General features: G+C 39.7%; 1 protein-coding gene across 1 annotated transcript; it reads left to right on the forward strand.

Annotated features, from left to right (window-relative positions):
- The first annotated feature begins 20 nt into the window (after positions 1-20).
- Positions 21-18,411, forward strand: LOC147228064 (mucolipin-1-like). The gene is made up of 14 exons (XM_086156263.1): positions 21-223; positions 6,747-7,024; positions 7,174-7,341; positions 7,610-7,766; positions 8,337-8,418; positions 8,691-8,787; positions 9,691-9,790; positions 9,991-10,097; positions 10,435-10,584; positions 10,718-10,819; positions 11,735-11,857; positions 14,971-15,177; positions 15,629-15,759; positions 16,364-18,411. Exons 1-14 carry the CDS (start codon positions 193-195, stop codon positions 16,398-16,400), a joined length of 1,770 nt encoding a protein of 589 aa, XP_086012389.1. The 5' UTR covers positions 21-192; the 3' UTR covers positions 16,401-18,411.
- Positions 18,412-22,627: the final 4,216 nt, after the last annotated feature.

Raw genomic sequence — 22,627 nt, forward strand, 5'->3', positions numbered from 1 at the left:
GGTCACGTGGTTTGAGCACATGACCCAGGGTCGGAAGACTGTTTGAGAAACAACGGAGGAGCGGTTTGCTGTCGGCACTTTCTGTACAACAGCAGACAATCAGAAGCTGTTATTAATACGGTATAATTATTCTGCAACTGTAGTTAATAGTTCTACGATTGACCCATTTTTTTAATTTTTTGAACATTCGTCATGGCCGCGACAGGACATCAGGACCACCCAGGTAATTGAATCACCTCAGCGTAACAAATATGTAGCCTAGACTCCTGACTAATGTACTAGATTATTTCCCCATCACCAAAAGTACCGTTTGATATTGATTCTTCCTCCAAAGTACTCCCCCAGAAGTTGCACATATATATTTATGTGTCTAAAGGTCGCTGACGCTTCATTTGTCTTAGCATTACTTCGCTGTCATCTTTGGGGAAGAAGAGTTGCATATCTGCTTTCCCCAAACAAGTCTAACAACAGCAGTGTTTTGTTGTAATGTCTCAACGATATTATTTTCGAGGGGCTGTTTTTAATGGTTTTCCTGCTATTAGTTGTCCTGTTTGGACTATCAATATACTTTTCATTACTGTAAAACAGGTATGAGGATGTGTCCTGTTGATTTTTCATTTGGTGTTGTACCCACACTAACTGTAAGCTAAAAAATTAGAAGAAATACTCAGTCATACTCGGGCATTTCTGCTTATTATTCGCTATGTTGATCACACTTTTGATCTACTACCGAGTTTTTCTACAAACATCAGTCATTTCTTTGATTGCTTGATTTCTTTATCAAAAAATCTCATTACTTGTTCAAGTGAAAGCGCTCTTTCATGCATAACTGTTGTTTTAGATCAGACTGGTGAGCCTTAAGTCTTCATATACATATTTGTGTTGTAAACAGGATTGTTGCTGAGGGATAGATCAACACTGCCCCTCCAAGGCTATCCATTTCTCTTGACTCCTATTGATTGAGGGATTTTAGTCCCCATTCCTCTGTTTCAGAACAGAGCGATGTGATTCCATTAAGTGACACCCCTGTATTTTACGGCCCACGGGCGTCATCTGGCCTGTTTTGATTTTTTATCCGGCCCGTCAATCTATTTTCTTTGAATATCTTAATAAATATTTTCAATCCATATTGAATTTAGAAGCTCCCTATGTTTTTTCCTTTTGTTTAATTTTGTATGGATGATTACTTACAAAATAATGTTGATCCATTTATATGATCATTAACTATTTTAAAGTCGAAATAAAATGCCTAAAAATGTAAATATATAGATTTCAATTGTCATTTTGTTCCAATTTCCATGATACCTAGTTGGCCCGCGCATAAAAATTGAAAAAGAAATGTGGCCCACCAGCCAAAACAATTGCCCACCCCTGCAGTACGTAGTGTGTTGTACTCAGCAACTTTGAGACATCCATCATGACTATTATTGCTGACAATTAAACGTTTTCCTTGTATTTTCATGAAGTGCTATTCAATGACCTAGTGCAGTGCCATCAGTGAAATTTTACTGCTGTCAATTTGTAAACAATGCTCTGATCTCACTTGACTACTATTGTGTGATGTAGCATTGCTTCCTTGTACTCCAGTTATGTGCAATGGGCCATATACCTTAATGATGCCCAAAAAATTCTGTGATTCAAAAGTGAAGACTGGCTGATTTTGAATAGAAATAGGGCTGTCTGTGTCTAAAGAGTCTTTAGTCTAAGTTGACAGCACAGGTATGCCTGTTTCACTTGCGGTACAGCACTTTAATACAAATCAGTGTCACACGTCATGTACTAAAGATGGCCTAGATGGCATTTAAATTAAATGTCAGCAGCAATAACCAAGTCCGAAGAAGAATTTCCTCCCAGACATGTCAAAGTGGATTATCTACCTTGATTCATAGGTTTTCATCTGCTTTCACGCTCAACATAGGCTAAATATTAGACAGACACTGGAACTTGAGCTTTTTGCAAATCGTATGACTATGTACTGATGCTGTTTTAATTTCCATTTAAATTTGATCCAATTCTTTAGCCAACTGAAAGGTTAATGGTTCATTATTATTATTATTATTATTATCATCATCATTACTGAATTATAACTACCAGTATAGATACAAAGTTAGGATCTATTGCCATGAACCTCAGATTAAGACCACTGGTGAATGTGGCAAAATAACAAGCTTAATGGTGAGATCATATTCAATCTCAAATTTAGCCAACTAAAATTACAGAAAGTTACCTTTAAAAATGTAGTAGCTGACATCAATCTAAATACAATCTGTCACTGGTGGCATCCTACATGACTGCAGAACTACTGTCTTGCCTTGTATTCCAAGACTCATTAGCTTCACCCTTATCTGAAATCCCTAAATACTGTGAAGATTATGTTAACGATTTTTTTATCTGTTAATTAATCCATCACTTCAAAATTATTGTTAGTAAGCTATTGTGAATTGTGAACAACAATTTAAATGTTATTAAATGCTTTTAACTATTAAAGGTTACTAATTTTTGTAAATATGAAGTGCTCACTTTGTATCTCCAAAGTAAAAAATTCTAATAAGATTCATATTTTCATGGAAATTAAATGATAGTAGAGACCAAATCCCTTAATCACTTCATCACTTTATTTAAAATAGCTTAAGATGGCTCTAGGCGGATTCTTTGAACATCAAGTGATCTGGAAACTTCTCACTCAACAAGCACTGTGTATTACACTGTTTATCATAAATCCCTATGGACTTGATAGCACATAAACAATTGGAGTCCACAAGGGCTTAGACTATGTGTCTGTCTTTTACATCACTTGTACTTTTGATTATTTGAATCTCGAACACTGCATACTCAGGATCTTTGTGTCGCATGCAGAGGCGCAAATCAGAACATCGCTGGTTTGACCAGACCTATGATACTAAGTTGTTGATACATTTTATGCTCTGCAAGGGGATATGAAGTGTAAGAGTCAGATGTTTTAGCAGAGTTATTCAGCGTAAGTGAATCTGTCTTGTGTCAAACTGTTGGTACAGTCAATGACCTATCCCCACTTTTATTTGGCAGATTTGTATCCACCATGACAATCCACACACCCCTCTGATCAAAGATATGTGTAGACTCGGCTTTGAAACTATTGTCTACAAGAAATGTTAAGTGTTTGGGTTCCTGTGGCTTCTTTTCATTCTTTTGACCTAGGCACGCAATGTGTTTCAAGGTCGGGAACCTTGTCAACTTCTTTGTTTAGCTGAGTTACTTAAAATGCTGTCAATTTAATATACTGAATGTTCACACTGATGCAAAGAAACTGTTAAAGGTTGACAGCAGTGTCTACTAATAAAGAAAGCACATCACACAATAAAATAGAGCACAAGTATATGCTCTTCAATTTGAAAATTGACTAGGAAATTATTCAACTTGCTGAAATGACCCTGTTGAATGTTAAAACATGTACAAATTAAGCTTTTTGGGAAAACAAGAGGTCTTGATGAGTACATTTTTCCAAATGACCAAATGTTCATAGAGCTCTTAGATTTGGTGAAAAAATTGTATTAAATTTTAAGCATTGTGACAGTTACTTCTAAGGAATAAGACCAGCATAATCATCTGAGTATTTTCTCTTCCGGCTCACTTTTCCAGGCAATTTTGGCATTTGCTAAATTAGAAGTCTGCTTGTATAACCCATAGATAAATATTGATGAAAGACAACACATATAACTTAATTGTTAACCACAGACTACAAACAAAAACAAAAATAAATCCATATGTCACTAATAGAAACTTAGTCATCCATATTTTGTGCAATCACTCTGGAGTGTGTCTCAGATGATGGCACAAAGGATTAAGACATCTGTGGACTGGAGTAGAAGTTTCCCTTTGATTAAGAACTCATTTAACATTATGATGGCCATCTATGACTATGACGATGACTATGATGGCCACTGCCGAGCAAAAGTTTTAATGGTTCAGTTCTGTTTTCAGATCTGTATGAGGCTCTGGTTATGGACCTTGTCCACTCTGCTTATGAGTGGGAACATAAGATGTAACCCTTCAAAACAATTTACACTTAAAAATGGTTGTTTGTTGGATTGTTTTCTTGACTGATTTGTTCAAATTATGTGTTCAATGTCAAGATGTTTTTTGCACTAAATTTAATGACTTAACGTAGTAAGTATTTTGAATAATAACAAAAATAAAGGGTATTTTCATTAGCAGAAGAAAAACAAATAAAATGACAATGAAATAAAAGACTAAAGAACAGACTAAAAAAAGGTTATTGATTGGCAACTGGTCCAGGGTTTACCTCCCTCAATGACTGCTGGGGTTGGCTCCTGCCTCACTGCCACCCTCCGTGCAGGATAGGCGTTATGGACTATCATTGCATTAAGGTATGATATAAAATATACATGAAAAAAGAATAAGAAGCAATTTACAAACTACACACATTGATGGCAAAAGCTCTGTCCCCTTTATTCCTACACTTTTTCCAAGGTATCGTCCATTGTTGGAATTTAGATAGGAGCAACAAATGAAAAAAGAACCTCACCATTCCCCCAAAAAAACTGTGTCAGGGGAAAATAAATCTCTAACATTTCAGTAATTTTGTTCAAATAAAATACTACAGATCCATTTCAGACACACCCAGTACAAATTGTCATTACTGTGCATGTGTTTAATAGTTAAAAAATTCAAACACATTGATTTGATTTTTCAAGCATTAGTAATACATTGACTGCAGTGTGGATACAGTGTGCAGAGCTGTGTTCTTAATGGGGCTATTTTTCAACCTATGGGAAACCTCACCCCCCCACCCCCACCCCCATGCGAACAAAGTGACTTTATATAGAGTTGTATAGAGAACATTGCAGAAATACCTGTCATTGCATGGGATGATTTTTCTTGGAAGACTAAAACTATAAGGTGCTATTGCACAAAGAATAGGTATATAAGTGGATCATGCTTTACAAGTTCTTTGCCTTGTGAATGTCATCGAGTAAAAGAATATAGCTCCAAAATAAGAACTTATTAATGTGATGGCCACATTTCTAATGCAGGGGAAACTGTGATATTTTTTGGTCTTCAAATTAGAAGAGTAAAATTGGGATCTCAAACTGGTAGATTTGAAAGCCCAATGCTTTTTCATAGATACTCTGGGGATTCATTCAAAGCAAGGTCATAATTTTGGTATATATCCAAGATTAATTCAGGGGTATTCCTGCAGGTGAAGACAGGCCAATTGGTATATATATGTATAAAGTAATAACTTACACCATGGAGGCGATGAACACAAATCTGAATAATTAGAACTTTTTCTTCATTTCTCCCACATACAGTACTCCTCTTTCATACAACAACAGGATCCTCTTTACTCCTATAATAATATGTTCTGAAACGGGCAGAGTAGGTGGCAAAGTAAAATTGGAGGTACTGTATGTGAAAGTGTTTTTTTCTGTTTGACTACAGACCTGTTTACAGTTGATTGTAGGAATGAGCCCAAAAACTGAAACACCCACATGTAACCAGGGGCCATTGTGATTTGGATTATCGAAGACATTATAGTCACCTAATTTTCTGTGTTCTGTCCATCAGTTACTTAAAAGCAGCGTTTCACTTTTATGCCCGCACATCTTATATGCAAAGTTTTATTGCAGCCATTTTGACAAAACTCTTTCGTGATGCTGGAGCCTATCCCAATACACCCTGGACTGGTTGCCAGTCAATTGCTGGGCCGAATACAGAGAAATACAAAATCACTCACTCATTCTGGGCAATTTTCTTCCAATTTACCTGCTGCATGTTTTTGGACTATGGGAGGAAACCGGAGACCATGCAACAAGCAAACTCCACACAGAAAGGTCCCCTTGATGGAATCGAACCAGGGTCTTTTGTGCTGTCAAGCGCTAACCAGGAGAGAGTATGATTTTGATTTCTTTCATCTTTATATTATATTATATTAATATTAATTGTGCAGCATTAGTTCTCACCCATCGTCTCACCCATGACGAAACCAGTCGAGATATATCTGTCATATATCTGCCACATGAAATCTGATCTATGTTGATGTCAGTATTCACCTGCAGAAATACCACTGAATTCCTATTACTTTTGTGATAAAGAGCTAAACAGCACATGCATTAACTGGCTGAGGGGACAGAGAGAGAAATACAAAGTATGAGACACAGAAAGTAGTGTAATTCTGATGTAAAAGCCATGAAAGATAAAGACCATCTGTCCTGGCTCACATTGCACACATTAGGTGCTGACAGGGTGCCCTCAGTGTCATACTGAGGCAGCAAGTTTTGCAATATGTAGCTAGACTTTGCCTCAGATGTTTGGAAAACTTTTCTTCTCATTATCTTTGCATCTGTTTAACTGAATGACTGGTGGTAATAATACTTGTGTGGATCTCTGTGTGGAGTCTGTCCTTGGCTTGTTCTATTACTATGTAATTTTATAACACCCTATTTTTCATGTCTCATTTACCAAAAAACACGAGGAAATATTCTGCTGTGTTATAGCTGGGTTGCTACAAGGCCAATCGCCCAGATGTTACATATGCATAATACCTCTCCTCTGTGATGGAGAACTTAAGGTATTTTCTGCACAGCAAAAATAAAGAAATTGATAGATATCTCACTTTGAATTTTCCAACCCCCTGAAAACCTATTGGAGTTGTGCTGGAAAAAATTATCATTTTTATCATAACAACCATATTACGTTTTAGGACTTCTGAAGACCAGAATTTTATCAGACTTCTTTCTTTCCAGAGAGGGAAAACCTGTCGTGCTCAGTGAACAGCTACGGGTCCACAGAAAGCAGCGACAAGCACGACCATCAGGTCAACAGCAGTGACAACAACTACTGCAACCAGCGGTTACCCACAGCAGTAGCAGGCCATTGGGTGGGGACAGATCAGGAGGAAGAGGCCATTCGCAGGAAGTTGAAATTCTTCTTCATGAGCCCTTGTGATAAGTATCATGCAAAGGGCCGCAAGCCTTACAAGCTGATTCTACAGCTTCTAAAGATCATTATTGTCACAGTTCAGGTATATAACTCATTTATAAGATTTTAAACAGACATTCCAGCAATGTTCACACAATTCAGTTTACATGATTGCATTCATTGTATACTATATAACTAATTGATCTTCTCGAAAATTGATCAACGTGTTTGTTCTTCTCATCTTCGTTGCAGCTAGTGTTATTCGGACTCAGTAATCAGGTGGTGGTAACCTTCAAGGAAGAAAATACTATGACTTTTAAACACCTCTTCCTCAAAGACTTTGATGAGTCCTTGGATGACTCCTTTGCTATTTACACTCAGAAAGACGTCTACGAACACATCTTCTATGCTGTGAAACAAGTAATTTCAAACATTATTCTCAAAATGCTTTTTCATTCTTTTCATTCATGGGTTTATCAAATTTAAAACAAACATCTATGTGGCAATTTAATAAAGAGTACATATAAAGTAATCTAGTAGCGGGCTATTTTTTGTGTTTCTCAGTCATATGGAATGAAAGTCTCAGAGCAAGATTGCCTTAAAAAACACAGCTCAGGTGTGGGTTACAATACCTTCAAATGTTATATCGTGCAAAAAACACCAAACAATACGTCTTTTCTCTCCCCAGTACCTGGCCTTACCAGAGACCACAGTGGGGCGCTACGCATACGTCTATGGTGTTGGTGTGAATGGTAGTGCACTGTCTCTCTGTCAACACTACTACAAGCGGGGGCGGATTGACCCAGCTAACGATACCTTCAGTATAGACCCTCACATCAGCACAGGTGCACCAGCTACACTGAAGATTTTCATCAACATGATGTGCTTTTGTTTTATGTGGTTCCCATTCAAATCACTGCCAGTTGACAAATGTTCTCAGGATACATATGAAATATTTTGGTGGTGTATGGATTTTCACAAAACAGGTCTGTGGATGTTTACTAAAACCCTGTTGAAATTGTTATCACATGGTTTCACCATTTTATGTAAATGTATCTAGGTACTTTTCTTTTGATCTTTCACCCAAACACACAAATTGAGAGTGGCATGGTGATTCAACATTTAATCTAATATAGAATACACAAAATTCCAGGAGGAGATGCCTCTGCAGGTTCCTTCTCATTCACGTCACTGACTGAGTCATATTAAGAGTATTAAAAGGAAGTAAGAACTATTTAAACTTCCTTGTGTTATAGTTTTACTTCACCTATTTCTCAGTATAAAAGGTTGTTTGTAGCAAATCACTACTTCTTCTTTTCCTTTTTGTGTGTGTAATATAAAATATGAAAATAAGCCACTCCTTTTGATGATGCATGTAATTATTCACCATGGTCCTGTACATTCTCTTTCTGCAGAGTGTGTAGGTGTTAATCCACTGTCAGTCCCTTCAGTTTCACTCAACAGCAGTTACAAGAACTTTACAGTCAAGTTACACAAGTAAGGCTTCATTTTTCACATGGCTTCTCTGCCACTGGCTTCCAGCACCAAGATTATCTTTAAATCTGATGACAGTCAGCCTGTCATTTATTATGAGTGTACAAGCATGCACAGGGGCATACTGTATCTGACATTGGCCCTGAATGTCTTTAAAAAATGTTCTCAAATATGTTTTATTGAGTGTCGGCCAAATTTATCATCCTTGTCAGTTCTTCAATTTCTGTATTATAATATCCATATTCTATACGTCTTTTTTTTCTTCTCTTTCAAAGGTTTATTAACGTCACCATTGAGTTTCAGCTGAAGGCAATCAATTTGCAGACGATCATCAACAATGAAATTCCAGACTGCTACACTTTTTACATAACGGTGAGACACAATTGGTTTGATGGAACCAATTGTGCCGGTTCGATTGGTCCAGAGGAAATGCAGGATATGCTGGTTGAGAAGCTACAGAGCAGGGGTGGGCAAACTTTTTGGCTCAGGGGCCGCATTGACTTTTGAAATTTGACAGACAGGTTGGGTCACCGCAAGATACGATACATATAAAAAACATGCATTTGTTAACAGTACATATCAGACTCGTCTGACATTTGTCTGAACATTGTCGGAAAATTGCTTTGAAAATAAAACCAGCTTTGTTTTGAAGGCTCTGATGTTTGCTTGCATTTCATGTTTAAACTGCTTTTTCCCTTGTAGTTTCACATCCAGCTCATTCATTGGTGTCAGTATGTCCACACTAAAGCCAATCTGTCATTCAGCTCAGGAAAATTCTCAAGTGTTCTCAAGTAGCTCCAAAAATGAAATAATTTCCTGTTCGAGCTCCCATATTTATCGATCCAATCATTCAATTATTCACATCAAGTATGAATTCTGTGCCAATCTTTGCCGGGCCGTATTACAAAGACCAAAGGGCCAAATGTGGCCCGCGGACTGTAGTTTGCCCACCCCTGCTATAGAGTGTTAATGGACCAAGTACAATTTAAATGAGCTTACTTAGTAAATGAAGAGGCAGCCATCATGTAAGGAATACTATTTGTGACTGTTGCTGAAGTTTATTGGCTTTTTGGATAGTAGCTGAAAAGTTGGAATCGATTTAACACTAAATGATGAGGAAATTCAAGTAATTGCAATGATATGCATCATTCGATGGGGTGGCACAGTTACCAGGTTTGTGATAAAAATGATTTTACAAAAAACAAAAAGAAGAAAACGCATTTCTTTAGTGTTAAGTGTTAAGTTAAAGGTTATCTTTTGATCTTTCTCCTTCAGATAGTGCTGGACAATAAGGCTCACAGTGGTAAGGTTAAGATCCATTTAGAAAACCGGGCATCAATAAAGGAGTGTAAAGACCCAAGCGTCTCTGGCCATGGTAAGATGATGATTTTTCTTGAAAAGAGGGTAGAATTATCTACAGACATGGTTGACAGCAAAGCATGAAGGTAGTGCTAATTTAGTTCTAATGAACCAAAAGATATTATTTGGGAGTTAGTGCTTAAAGAAGTGAAATCATGAACGTGCTGCATTAAATGAAAGATTGCTAAGATTGTTTTTCTTGCCTCACATTCCCAGCTGAGAATTACACTCGTGTGGCGTTTGATGTCGCTGTGGCCCTAGTGTGCATGTTGTCCCTATTGCTGTGTGGACGCTCTATCCTGCGAGGCATCATGCTGCAACAGGTAGTAAATTGACTTTCTACAGAGGCGCCCAATGTGCCACATGGGCTCAGTATTCACCATGCTGCACTGAAAAAGCTCCTGAACTTAAAGTGGGCTGACAATTTATTTAATTGTAAATAGCTCACAATTCACAATTCCTAGTCTTTTATCATGTCTTATGTCTCCTTGGTTCAGCTACTGACAGCATCTTTATTACGTGTGTGTGTGTGTGTGTGTGTGTGTGTGTGTGTGTGTGTGTGTGTGTGTGTGTGTGTGTGTGTTTGTGAGTGTGTGTGTCTGTGTCTGTGTGTGTGTGTGTGTGTGCGTGCGTGCGCATGTGTTTTGTTTTGCTTTTCAGGAGTTTGTGCAGTTTTTTAGGGAGACTCTGGATCGTAATGTGTGCTGGGCTGACCGCCTGGAATTCATTAACGGTTGGTTCATCCTTCTAATTATAAGCGACATCCTCACCATCACTGGAAGCATCATCAAAATCGGTATTGAGTCTAAGGTGGGTCCTTATCTTGTAAAATCTATACATACACAAATTATTGCAGGTTAACAAATCAGAGCCTTATGATGATGCAATTAACTGTCAGGCTGTTTTCCATATCAAATATGTCTTTTTTTCCTTTTCCCAACAGACTATGTCCTCCTATGATCTATGTGGCATCCTTTTAGGGACTTCAACTCTCTTGGTGTGGGTGGGAGTCATTCGTTACCTCACTTTCTTTCAGAAGTACAATGTAAGCTACAGACACACTTATCAAATGATACTGTTGTGTCTGTTCTTGGACTGAATAACAACTATGAGGGTGCAAAAATGACAGTTTTTGAAGGGTTTGCTTCTCATATAATGGAGCAATGCTGGGAGGTCTGTGTGAGCCTTGGGAACGTGCTTATGGTGTAGTATTAGCTCTATGGTGGAGGTGTTTTTTCTTTTTTTTGCATCAAGCATGCACTCACACAACACAGAGCAGGAAACATGAAGTGCAGTGAACAAACCTTCAAGAGACACCATGGAAAAATATTTAACAGGGATGACAAGAAAGGCAGAGATAATGAGACAAGCAAAAGTCACCCGAAAGCTAAGACCAGGAAATATGATGACCTGTATGTAGTGCTTGGCTTTACTGTGACAGCGGTAGGAGATGAAGAAAGACTGGTATGTTTACTGTGTCCAAAAATGTTGGCAGCGGACAGCATTAAGCCATATAAATTAAGGCGCCCCTTAAAGACATTACACCCCTATTACACTGATAAGCTGCTTGAGATTTTTCAGCGAAAACATGCCAAATATTGCCAACTTTGTGAAAGCTATTTCAGTAAGACAGCGAGCGCTGGTATGTTAATAAATGTTTATTAAGTTCTTCTTTGTTGTAAGTCGATCTCGGTTTCTATCTTTTGTATTTTATTTAATATTAATAAGGATGCAATGATGTGCATAGGTTTACATATAACAATTTTATAGACAAATGATACTTGTTATAGTTGCAGTGAAGAATGGGGGCGGCTACGAAATGTTTTCTTCTGCCTATGGGGGGCATAACAGATAATAATTGAGAAGCACTGGGTTAATGTGACATAGTAGAATATAATTTTGGTTCAGTCTCCCCTCTGTTTTTCATTTTGAGGTGATATAGCGTCTCTTCCCCCGGTAGATCCTGATTGTGACACTTCGAGCTGCGTTTCCCAATGTTATTCGCTTTTGCTGCTGTGTTGCTGTCATCTATCTGGGCTACTGTTTCTGTGGCTGGATCGTTCTTGGACCGTACCATGTCAAGGTAAAGAGCCCACACTCTTTTTAAATTAATTAAATTATTATGATATCATTTCATATTTTTTTCAAGTGTGTGGAGGTTCTCAGTCATCCAGGCCATGGTGAATGCTTGTTGAAATCTTGTGGCTATAATTTTTTCAATTGAAGACGTTTTACCCTTCATCCAAAAGACTTCTTCAATACTGAACTGAGGAAGCCTCTCGGATGAAAGGTTTCATAAAGGCTTTAAAAAGGCTTTCAAAGAGAAGCCTCATTCGAGAGGCTTCTTCACTTCAGAACTGAAGGTATATTTTTTAACACAGGCTAAGTTTGATGACCCATATGATGGACCCTCATCCATCTTCTGCTGCTTATCTGAAGATGGGTCACAGGGGCAGCAGCCAGAGCCCAGACTTCACTCTCCCCAGCCAAATGTTCCAGCTCTTCTGAGGGAATCCTAAGGCATTCCCAGGACAGCGTCTCCTGTCCCTTCCCTGGTCTCAGGTATTCCGGACATGCCCGGAATACCTCCCCCGGGAGGCGTCCAGGAGGCATCCTGACCAGATTCCCAAGCCACCTCATCTGTCTCTTCTCTATGCAGAGGAGCAGCAGCTCTACTCTGAGCTCCTCCCTGATGGCCGTAATTCTCACCCTATCTCTAAGGGAGAGACTGGCCACCCTGCGGAGAAAACTCATTTCTACCTCTTGTATCCGCAATCTCGTTCTTTCGGTCTCTACCAAAGTGACCAAACGTGAGGACAGGAATGTAAATCGACCGTTAAATTGAGAGTTTTGCCTTCTGGCTCAGCTCCTTCTTCAGCACAACAGACCAGTACAGAGTCTGCATCACTGTAGATGCTGCACCAGTCCACCTGTCAACCTCCTGCTCCGTCCTTCCCATTCATGAACAAGACCCCGAGATACTTGAAGTCCTCCACTTGAGACAAGACCTCTTCCTCTACTCGCATTGGGTACTCCACCCATTTCCAGTTAAGCACCATGGTCTGGGATTTGGAGGCGCTGATCCTCATCCTGGCCGCTTCACATTCAGTTGCAAACTGTTCCAGTGATAGCTGGAGATCATGGACGGATGAAGCCAACAGAACCAAATCATCTGCAAAAAGAGACTTGATCCAGTGGCCACTAAACCAGATCCCCTCTATGCCCTGGTTGCGCCTAGAAATTCTGTCCATAAAAGTTATGAACAGAATCGGTGACAAAGGGCAGCCCTGGGGGAATTCAAACTCAGCAGAAACAAGTCAAAATTAGAAACAGCAATGCGGAGCAAGCCCCGACACTAGGTTGTGAACAGCCCGTATAATAGGGTCCAGTACCCCATACTCTCGGAGCACCCCCCACAGTATTGCCCATAGGACATGGCTGAATGCCTTCTCCAGATCCACAAAACACTTTTAGACTGGTTGGCCAAACTCGCATGTCCACTTGAGGAGCCTGCTGAGGGTATAGAGCTGCATTGACCTTACCAGGGAGGCTGAGTGTGATCCCCCAGTAGTTGGAGCACACCCTCCGATCCCCCTTTTTAAAAAGGGGGATCATCATCCCAGTCTGCCAGTCCAGTGACAATGTCCCTGACATCCACACAATGCTTCAGAGGTGTGTTAGCCAGGATGGCCCTACAACATCCAGAGCTTTAATGAAACCAGGACGTTCCTCATCCATCCCCGACTTCTACTACTGAAGAGCTTTCTGACTGCTTCAGCAACTTCAGCCCCGGAAATAGTTGTGTCTGCTGCTGAATACCCCAGCTCTACTTCCTCATTGGAAGGCGTTTCGACGAGATTGAGAAGGTCTTGGAAATATTCCCCACACTGATCTACTACATCTCAAATTGAGGTCAGCAGCGCCCCGCTCCCACTGTACACAGATGTTGGAGCACTGCTTCTCCCTCCTTGGAGAACGACCCGGAAGTCGTTGTCCATGGTGTCCCCGAACTCCTCCCAGTAGGAGTACTCTTGAGCAGCCCCTCTAAGGACCCCAAGAAGGGTGTGTAAACTGAACTGCTGTTGGGTGCATAGCTGCAAACAACTGTCAGTGTCCGTCCCCCCACCTGAAGGTGGAGGCAGGCTACCCTCTCGTCCACTGGTTTGAACCCCAACGTGCAGGCACCGAGTCAGGGGGCAGTCAATATACCCACAACTGCCCATTACCTCTCACCAGGGCCACCTCCAGAGTAAAAAAAAAAAGTCCAGCCCTCCACAAGAGGCCTCATTCCAGAACGCATGCTGTGCGTCAAGATGAGTCTGATTACATGTAGTTGGAATCTCTCAGCCTCGCACACCATCTCGGGCTCCTTTCCCACCAGAGAGGTGACATTCCATTCCATAGAGCCAGCTTCTGTAGCCAAGGGTCAGACTGCCAAGGACCCCCACTGCCCCATGGGTGCAGGCCTGGCCACCAGGCGCTCACCATCGAGCCCCGCCCCTGGGCCTGGCTCATGGGGGGGGGCCGGTGACCCACATCCGGGCAGGGGAAAACTGGGTTTAATTCTGTTACTCTTCATGAGCATCTTCTGAGCTGCACTTTGTCTGGTCCCTTACCTAGACCCTGTTTGCCTCAAGTGACCCTTTTAGGGGCATAAAGCCCCCGACAACATAGCTCTCTGGGATGCCCAAACCCCTCCACCGCAGTAAGGTGGCAGCTCAAGGAGGGGGTTTGTTGACCCTTTTATATGTTTTACTGGCATCACTGTCTTTGCTATCCAGTTACCATATCACCATTAAAGTCATTTTTACATTTTATAAACATTTTATGAACCTTTTGAGGTTCTCATAATTCTCTTTTATTTAACCCAGCCTATTCTTGAGTATTCTTATTCCACTCATAATTTTTCAGTTAAGCCAGCAAATCCTGTATGCAAGGTTTGACGTCTTTCTCCCTCATTAGTCTGTTCTAAGAGAGGGAAACACTGGGCCTGGTCTTGATTTTCCTGAATTTATTAGAGCATAGGTTTGAAGGGGGCTTTCTAATATTGTTCCGTTTTAAAAGCTTTCAGAAAAATAAGCCTCCATGCTCAAACTTCGGGCTTTCTTACGAGTGAAGTTTTAACCACTTTCAGTTCAACCTCTCTTCTTTATATTTGCAGAGGATTTAATAAGTTCATTGCTTTTTGTCTCCCAGTTTCGTTCCCTCTCCATGGTGTCCGAATGCCTGTTCTCGCTCATCAATGGGGACGACATGTTCGTGACATTCTCAGAAATGCAGGAGAGCAGTATCCTGGTGTGGTTGTTCAGCCAGGTTTACCTTTACACCTTCATCTCCCTCTTTATATACATGGTGCTGTCACTATTTATTGCTCTCATCACAGGAGCTTACGAGGCTATCAAGGTAGGTGCAAGGGGTGATTAGAATTGATCTATTGCTTCTGAGCAAAACTATTTATTTATGACCTGCAAACAGGAAGTTAAGTTTTCACCTGCACCTGTTGTTTTGAGTTCCTTTCTTATATACAGTATATATTTATAGATTATACGCGATTGTGGAGGTTTTAGGGGTTTTTTTGTTTTAAGTGCTCTATAATTACCTTCCAATTCAGTTTAAGTGCTATTATGAAATTATATTGTAATACTTTGATACATATTACTTCATACTATTTTTAAGAAAATGCTGTCTTTTTAAAACTTGTGTTTAAGTGTCATTCTTGTCATTGCTTTATCTATCTGTCAGTTAGTTAGCAGAAATAAGAGACCTTAATTTCAAGGGTCAGGTAATAAAAGAAATCATCATTAATTACTATTTGAGTGACAATTAGCCACTTCCATGTTCTTGTTTTTCCTAGCACCAAACTCAAGAACCCATACACATCACTGACCTGCATGCATTTATAGCAGAGTGCAGAGATGCACCAAACTCTGGGAAGTTCAGGGGTCTGGAGACCTCGCCGTGCTCTGTCTTCTGCTGCTGTGACAGGTACGAAATGAGAAAAGTACAAATAACAAAGGATCAAAAACAGCAGTTCTTCCTCTTTGTTGTCTAAGAACAGTTTTTTTCATATGTGGATCTTTGCGGTTGTCCGGGTTAAGGTTTAACATTGTCACGTTGTTCTTCATAACCGAAGAAGCCTGCGATGAGAGTTGAAATGTTTTCAAGGAAAGAAACGTCCAGTTGCTAAGATTACATTTCACAACTACAGTGGTTTCCCACCATTGTATTCTTCAAGGTCCTTTCCTGGTTTAGCCTTCAATAAATGTGTTATAGATATATTAATGTCTATCTGATTTGACAATTATTTTGATTTCCTTAACATAAGCAATCAATTTTGATAGCTCATAATGAGACAAAACCTTGATTTTTGGTGCCCTCTCTTGGATATTTCTGAACTCATCATGACATTAAGTGATTTAATAATAAAGGCAGGATATTTGAATTCTAATGATTTGGTTGTTTTTATTTCCTCTGTTAATTTTCTAGAATAATGTCAAAAGATGTGTCTAAGATCATGTAAAACATCAGGACTGGTTATTGGTGTTTCACGGCTGTGACTAGCTTAAATAAGTCTTCTCATTTCCACCAGAACGACAACATATGAGGACGTCCTGCTGGTGAACTGAAGCTGACCTCAGGAACCGTAACAGTGTTTACTGCTGCCACTCACCCTTCTCTCTACCTATCTAGAGGAATGCAAATATTCCCATGATCCCTTGATCCCATGATCCCCTGCACTGCCAAATCTGGTCAAAACAAGGTGCTCATCTGAAGAAGGGGTCTTCATCCTAGTACTTCGAAGTGTCTCATTGAGAGTCTTACATTTCTTTTCTTGGGCTAACTTTTAAACTGAGAACTGAGAAAGACCAGCCCTATTTTGAAGCCCACCATAGTTTTTTAAAATAAACAGTATTTTTTTCCTCCACCAAGGATCCATTAACACAGATGTCTGTTATCGTAATTTCACAAAATATTCCGGATCTATTTTCCCGAAACGTGTGAAGAGGGTATATCACAAAGTTCTAGGAAATATTGGGGAACGAAAACATTGTGAACAGTGGCAAAGAAAAACTGCCCTTTTCCAGGCAAATCCTTGGACAAATCCAAGCTCAATGTGGGTAGCCATCTGTCTCAACCTACTGGGAAAGAACGAGATAGTCAGGGAGAGGGGCTGCTAGAGAGCAAGAGTGTGATAGAAGGGATGATATGATGATTTGGAGGGACAGGCACATACTAGTAGCAATAGCAGTGCTAACAGCTACAAGGCTCTGGAGGCAATAATAATGGCTTCAATCTTCACAAAAAAAAGTGAAATATTGTGTGAGCCTTGTAGGATTGCTGAAGTATATTGAGCCACGCTGGTCCGAGAATCTGCCACATGAGAGAGCTCAGGGACTCAGGAAAAGACATGAGGTTACTACCATACATTAGGAAGAGAGGAAGGAATAAGAGAAGTGTCTCAAAAAAGTAAGCCTACAGCAGCATAACTAAAGGCTAGCCTAGCCCCAATTATATGCATTCTTAAAAAGAAAGCATATAGTAAGCATATAGTAAGCAAGCCTTTTTTTCCACAAAGTGAGATTTAAATCAGAAGATGGTTTCACAGAAGAGGAGCTGGGTAACAGGGAGTGTGTCATGTGGATTGCCTTACAAGCTTTTTTTAAAATGTTTTTTTCAATTGCTATTGTGAACGTGTATCTTTGGAGACCAAATTCTAACATAGAGGCATAAATTCAGTGTACCTTATCGTACCACCCTCTTAATATCTCGCTTAGATATCCAATTTCTTATATCTCTTAAACTTATTGTTCTTATTGTTCAAAATACAGATCACTTTCAGTCTAGGCTTTTAGGTCACTAGAAGTAACAGAACCACAGACACACACTGGCTTTAGTTTCACTGCACAAATATGTCCCTCTGTTGTTTTCTGTTAGAGCTTTTCTGCATATTTGTTGTACTTTGTATGTGTGTTGTTGCATTAATTTTAGTTCCCAGTAATGTAGTAGAATGAACTCAAACACAAATACATATTCAGCATTGTCTATGGTGAACTTGAGCAAAGACTGCTATAATCCAAACCCATATTTTTGTTTTTAATCATGTTGATGTACATCAAGTTCATTATGTAGAACAGAAACTCTGTGGGGGCCAGAAACTTTGTTTTGTCATTAGTAGCTGAAGAACATGGATTGCCCATAATTTATCTGGCTTTTTAGAACTGAAAAAAAAAAAAAAAAATTAACAAAACAATTTGGTCTTTCATATAAACAGAGCAGCCCTCGAGGCAAACATCTGGAGGATAATTTAATGACAGAAATATATTGTACTTCTTCTATAGTGTTCACCTTAGACAATACTATTGACTATACTCTTGTTGGTTTGGATATGTTTGTTTTTATTGCACAAAATGCACACTTTTTGAAGAGGATTTAACTTGAAGACATGTGGTTCTTTCAAAGCAGTAATGGAGGATGTAATGTCAAATGACAGTACTTTTTCAGTTGGATACATCTGTATTAGTAAGGCCTGCAGAAAAATGTTTGGGCTTTGTACTTTAGACTTTGAATCAGGCAGTTTTACCATATCAGCCTGTGCCTTCACTAAAAATGAAATAATAAAATAATAAATAAAATATATTTTCTAGTATTGTTTAGATGTTACCTTTTGTTTGTTACCTTTTGATGTTACCATTTTAATGCAGCTCATTTCCTGGTTATTGACCTTCCCAGCAGAGGCTTCGAGATTTAAATGGGGTAAGGTTCCCCATCTTGTGAACAACTGCGTTAGCAAATCTTCAACAGTTGAAGAACACTTCTCAAGGAGCTATTGCAAGGAATTTAGGGATTCCATCATCTACGGTACATGATGTCAAAAGATTCAGAGAATCTGGAGAAATCTCTGTGAAAGCAGCGAAGCCAAATACCAATACTGAATGCCTGTGACTTTCTATCAGTCAGGCGGTCCTGCTTTAAAATCAAGCATCTTTGTATAAAGGTTACTGCCACGTGGGCACAGGAACACTTAAGAAAACCATTGTCAGCTAATACAGTTCATGGCTGCATTTGTAGATGCGGCAGTGTTAAGTTAAAAACATTAAAGCTGAGCCATGCAAAGCGAAAGCCATACATCAACAACACCAAGAAATACCACTGGTTTCTCTGGGTCCAAGTTCATCTAAAATGGACTGATGCGAAGTGGAAAAGTATGCTGTGGTTTGATGAGTCTAGATTTTAAATTGTTTTTTGGAAATAATGGACATCATGTCCTCCGGGCCAAAGAGGAAAAGAACCATCCAAATTGTTATGTTCAAACTTTAAAAGCCAGTGTCTGTGATGGACTGGGGATGTGTTAGAGCCCATGGGGAACTTGCACATCTGTGAAGGCACCAATTATGCTTAAAGATACATACAGGTTTTGGAAGAACATATGCTGCCATCCAAGCAGCATCTTTTTCAGAGATGTCCCTGCTTATTTCAGTAAGACAATGCCAAACCACTTCTGCACGCATCTTAACACCGTGGCTTTGCAGTAAAAGAGTGCTGGTATTAGACTGGCCTTCCTGCAGGCCACACTTATCCCTTATCAAAAAAATGTGTGCCGCATTACGGAGCACAAAATATAACAATGAAAGCCCCAGACTGTTGAGCGACTGAAGTTGTACATATTGCAAGAATGAGAAAGAATTCTGCTTACAAAGCTTTACCAATTAGTGTCCTTTGTTCCAAAATTTGTATGTCCCTGTACCAGCTTTTTTGAAATGTGTTGCAGGCATCAAATTCAAAAAGAATGAATATTTGCAAAAAAAAAAATTTATCAGTTTGAACACTAAATATCTTATATTTGTAGTTTACGCAACTGAATATTGGTTGAAAATGATTTGCAAATCATTTTCTGTTTTTATTTAGGTTTTACATAACTACCCAACTTCATTGGAATTGGGGTTTAAATTGGTAGTCAAGATAGAACATGATTATGGACTCCTGTCAGTTGGTAAGGAGTCTGATGACAGTTAGCTAGTGCAACTTCTTCAGTCATGTTGTCCTACATTTCACACTCCTGTACCTCTAGTCAGAGGGTAGGTAGCAGCGTACCAGATGGTGATGGAGTAGGTGAGCATGGACTTGATAGTGTAGGTATAGAAATGCACTATCATTGTCTTTTGTAGGTTGAACTTGCTGTTTATCACAGCTACAGCACTTTAATCGAATAAGCTATGAAGCAAAGAAAGATGGAATAATACTACTTTTATTTTCCCAAATTAAAAATTGGCTTTGCATTGAGAATTTATAATTAAAACTGCTCCTTTTTGTATTTGATTGCAAAATACGTTATAATGTATTATAATGTAGTCAACATAATGACTAGTTTCTTTTTATTCACTGTGATATTTAACAGTAAAAACTAGTCTTCTCTGTCTTTCAATAAGAAACCAACTTGAGAACTTCATCCACCCCCTCTCTTTTGGGATTTTTCCCCTCTCTATGACAGAGGTCCCTTGCTGACTGGGAAACACTGACTGACTGCATCGACTGCATCTTACACAGAGCAGGGATGCTAAGGCAGAGAAGAGACGTGACTTATATTTACACACACAGTCATTCCACTGTAGAAGCCATAAGCAAAGATTTGTTCAAAGCCTTCATGAATATTACTTCTTTGTGTTAGTTTGCTACATTGATTCATTGCTTCTGCATCTACCGCTTAAAGAAACAACCTTCAGGAAAGATTTCACTTGAAGCTTTTGTAGCTTTGTACCATAGGGAAGTTGAGGCAGTACAAAGCAACATGGAGAAAAAATACAAAAAATGTTTTGTAGAAAATCACTTTCAGAATCTGCATCTCCCTCTTTGGAACAAATCCATCAATGGGAATTATATGCCTTGATGAATATCATCAGTTACGTGATATGATCATGTACTTTATTGGCCAGTAATAATGTTATTATTTCCAAGCACTTCTTGCAAAGAATAACTGAAAAGGGTGAAAGGCAAATCAAAATTTGAAATTAACTGTGAAATTGTTTAAAAAAAATTCAATGCAGTAATGTAAAAAACAACAACAATTATATTTCATTTTGCAGTTGATTGAGGTACCATTTTGAAGAGCCTTCAGTAGAAAAGGAATTATTGATTGTTTTACACTGACTAACATCATCATATTATTTTTTTCTAAGTCAATGATTAATTGGTTTGAGAATCCAACCCCTGTCAAGAGGCCCGATTTCAGTCTGAGCCGTGCATAGAGGTCTGACTTTATCTAGCCAGAACCTCTCAGCCTCGTGCACTAGCTCAGTCCACCTTTCCCATCAGAGATGTGATGTTCCATGTTCCTAGAGCCAGCTTCTGCAGATTGAATTGCTTAGGTCCCCTTCTCCAGCCACAACCTGTCTCACATGGCACCTGACCCCATGGCCCTTGCATTGTCTTTTTCTTCATTGGGTTCTTCTTGAGACACAGTTTGTCTGGATTGTTGGATTCGTTTCAGTCAGGGTTGGACTCAGCCAGGGCTACCCTTTGTCACTTTCTAGGTGCAGCCAGGGTCTTGAGAGGATCTGGTTTGGTGGCCTCAGGATTAGGTCCCTGCATTTTGCAGATGATATGGTTCTGTTGGCTTCATCGACCATTATCTCCAGCTCTCGCTGACATTCATAGACAAATGTGAAGCAACTGGGATGAAGATCAGCACCTTCAAATCTGGTTCTCAGCCAGACATGAGTGGAATGCTCATTTGGGAGGGGAGGAGGTCCTGCCTCAAGAAAAGTTCAAGTATCTTGTGGTCTTGTTCAAAAGTGACCAGCAGTGATGTGTGCTCAGAACCAGTCTGTCTTGGTGAAGAAGAAACTGACCCAAAGGCGAAGCTCTGAATTTGCTTGTTGATCTACGTTCTTACCCTCACCTATGACCACGAGCAGTGGGTTGTGACCAAAAGAGAAAGATTGCGGATCCAAGGGGCTGAAATGAGCTTCCTCCACGGACTCTCCCTCAGAGATAGGGTGAGAATGCCATCCAAGACAGGCTCAGAGTAGAGTGGATAGATAAGATAAGATAAGAATACTTTATTGATCAATCCCTTTACACAGCACTTGGATTCCAGGCTCCATTCACCACTTTTTACCCATGGTCATTCATGCCTGCAGAGCTCATTTTGTTTTCATATGACATGACGCTCACCACTTGGGTTCTTGAGACAAGTCCCTGGGGTTGTGTACTTGAAACGGGCAGATGAAGGTAGCAGGACATGCTTGATAGACTTAAACCGATGCACAGGGAGGCAGACAAAGTTGTGTTTCCAGCCCAGGATCCCCATCAGAGTCGCCTTCCTTCCAGGACTCCAGCAGTCCCATCATAGGCTCAGCATTGGATGGTGTTTCTTCTGCTGTTACGGCTTGGGGTCGCTGCAGTTGTTATGGTAGGCTGCTCAAGCCTCCAGTGAGAGACTAATTACTTTCCTGGAGTCCCTTCTTGACATTTGGGGGAGGAGCTGTGCGGCAGACAGTAGGGCTATTGCCACTCATCCAACAGGGCTGTGGCCTGGGGGCATGGTTTACATTACCTGGGTTTTTCTGTTAAAAGGTGTTCCAGTTTCAGTTTGGTTTTGAAGCTGGGGAATATAGTTTAAACTCACGTGTGTTTCTGATGTTTTACCTTATCCTGCCACAACATAAATAGTCAAAATCCATATAGGAAATTTTGAATTTGTTGTAATGCCGTTTAATTTCCGTGCAAGTGGATTTTGATGGATCATCCACCTTCCATTTTAAAGAGAGCTTCTAAAAATGTATCATTTATATCAACAACTTAAACTTCTGGAGATGGGAGGCATATGGACCCAATCACAGCAACATCAACGACT

This window comes from Fistularia commersonii, chromosome 12 (genome assembly GCF_037954325.1).
Source record: "Fistularia commersonii isolate RoL2024-O1a breed Wild chromosome 12, RoL_Fcom_v1.0, whole genome shotgun sequence".
Lineage (NCBI taxonomy): Eukaryota > Metazoa > Chordata > Actinopteri > Syngnathiformes > Fistulariidae > Fistularia > Fistularia commersonii.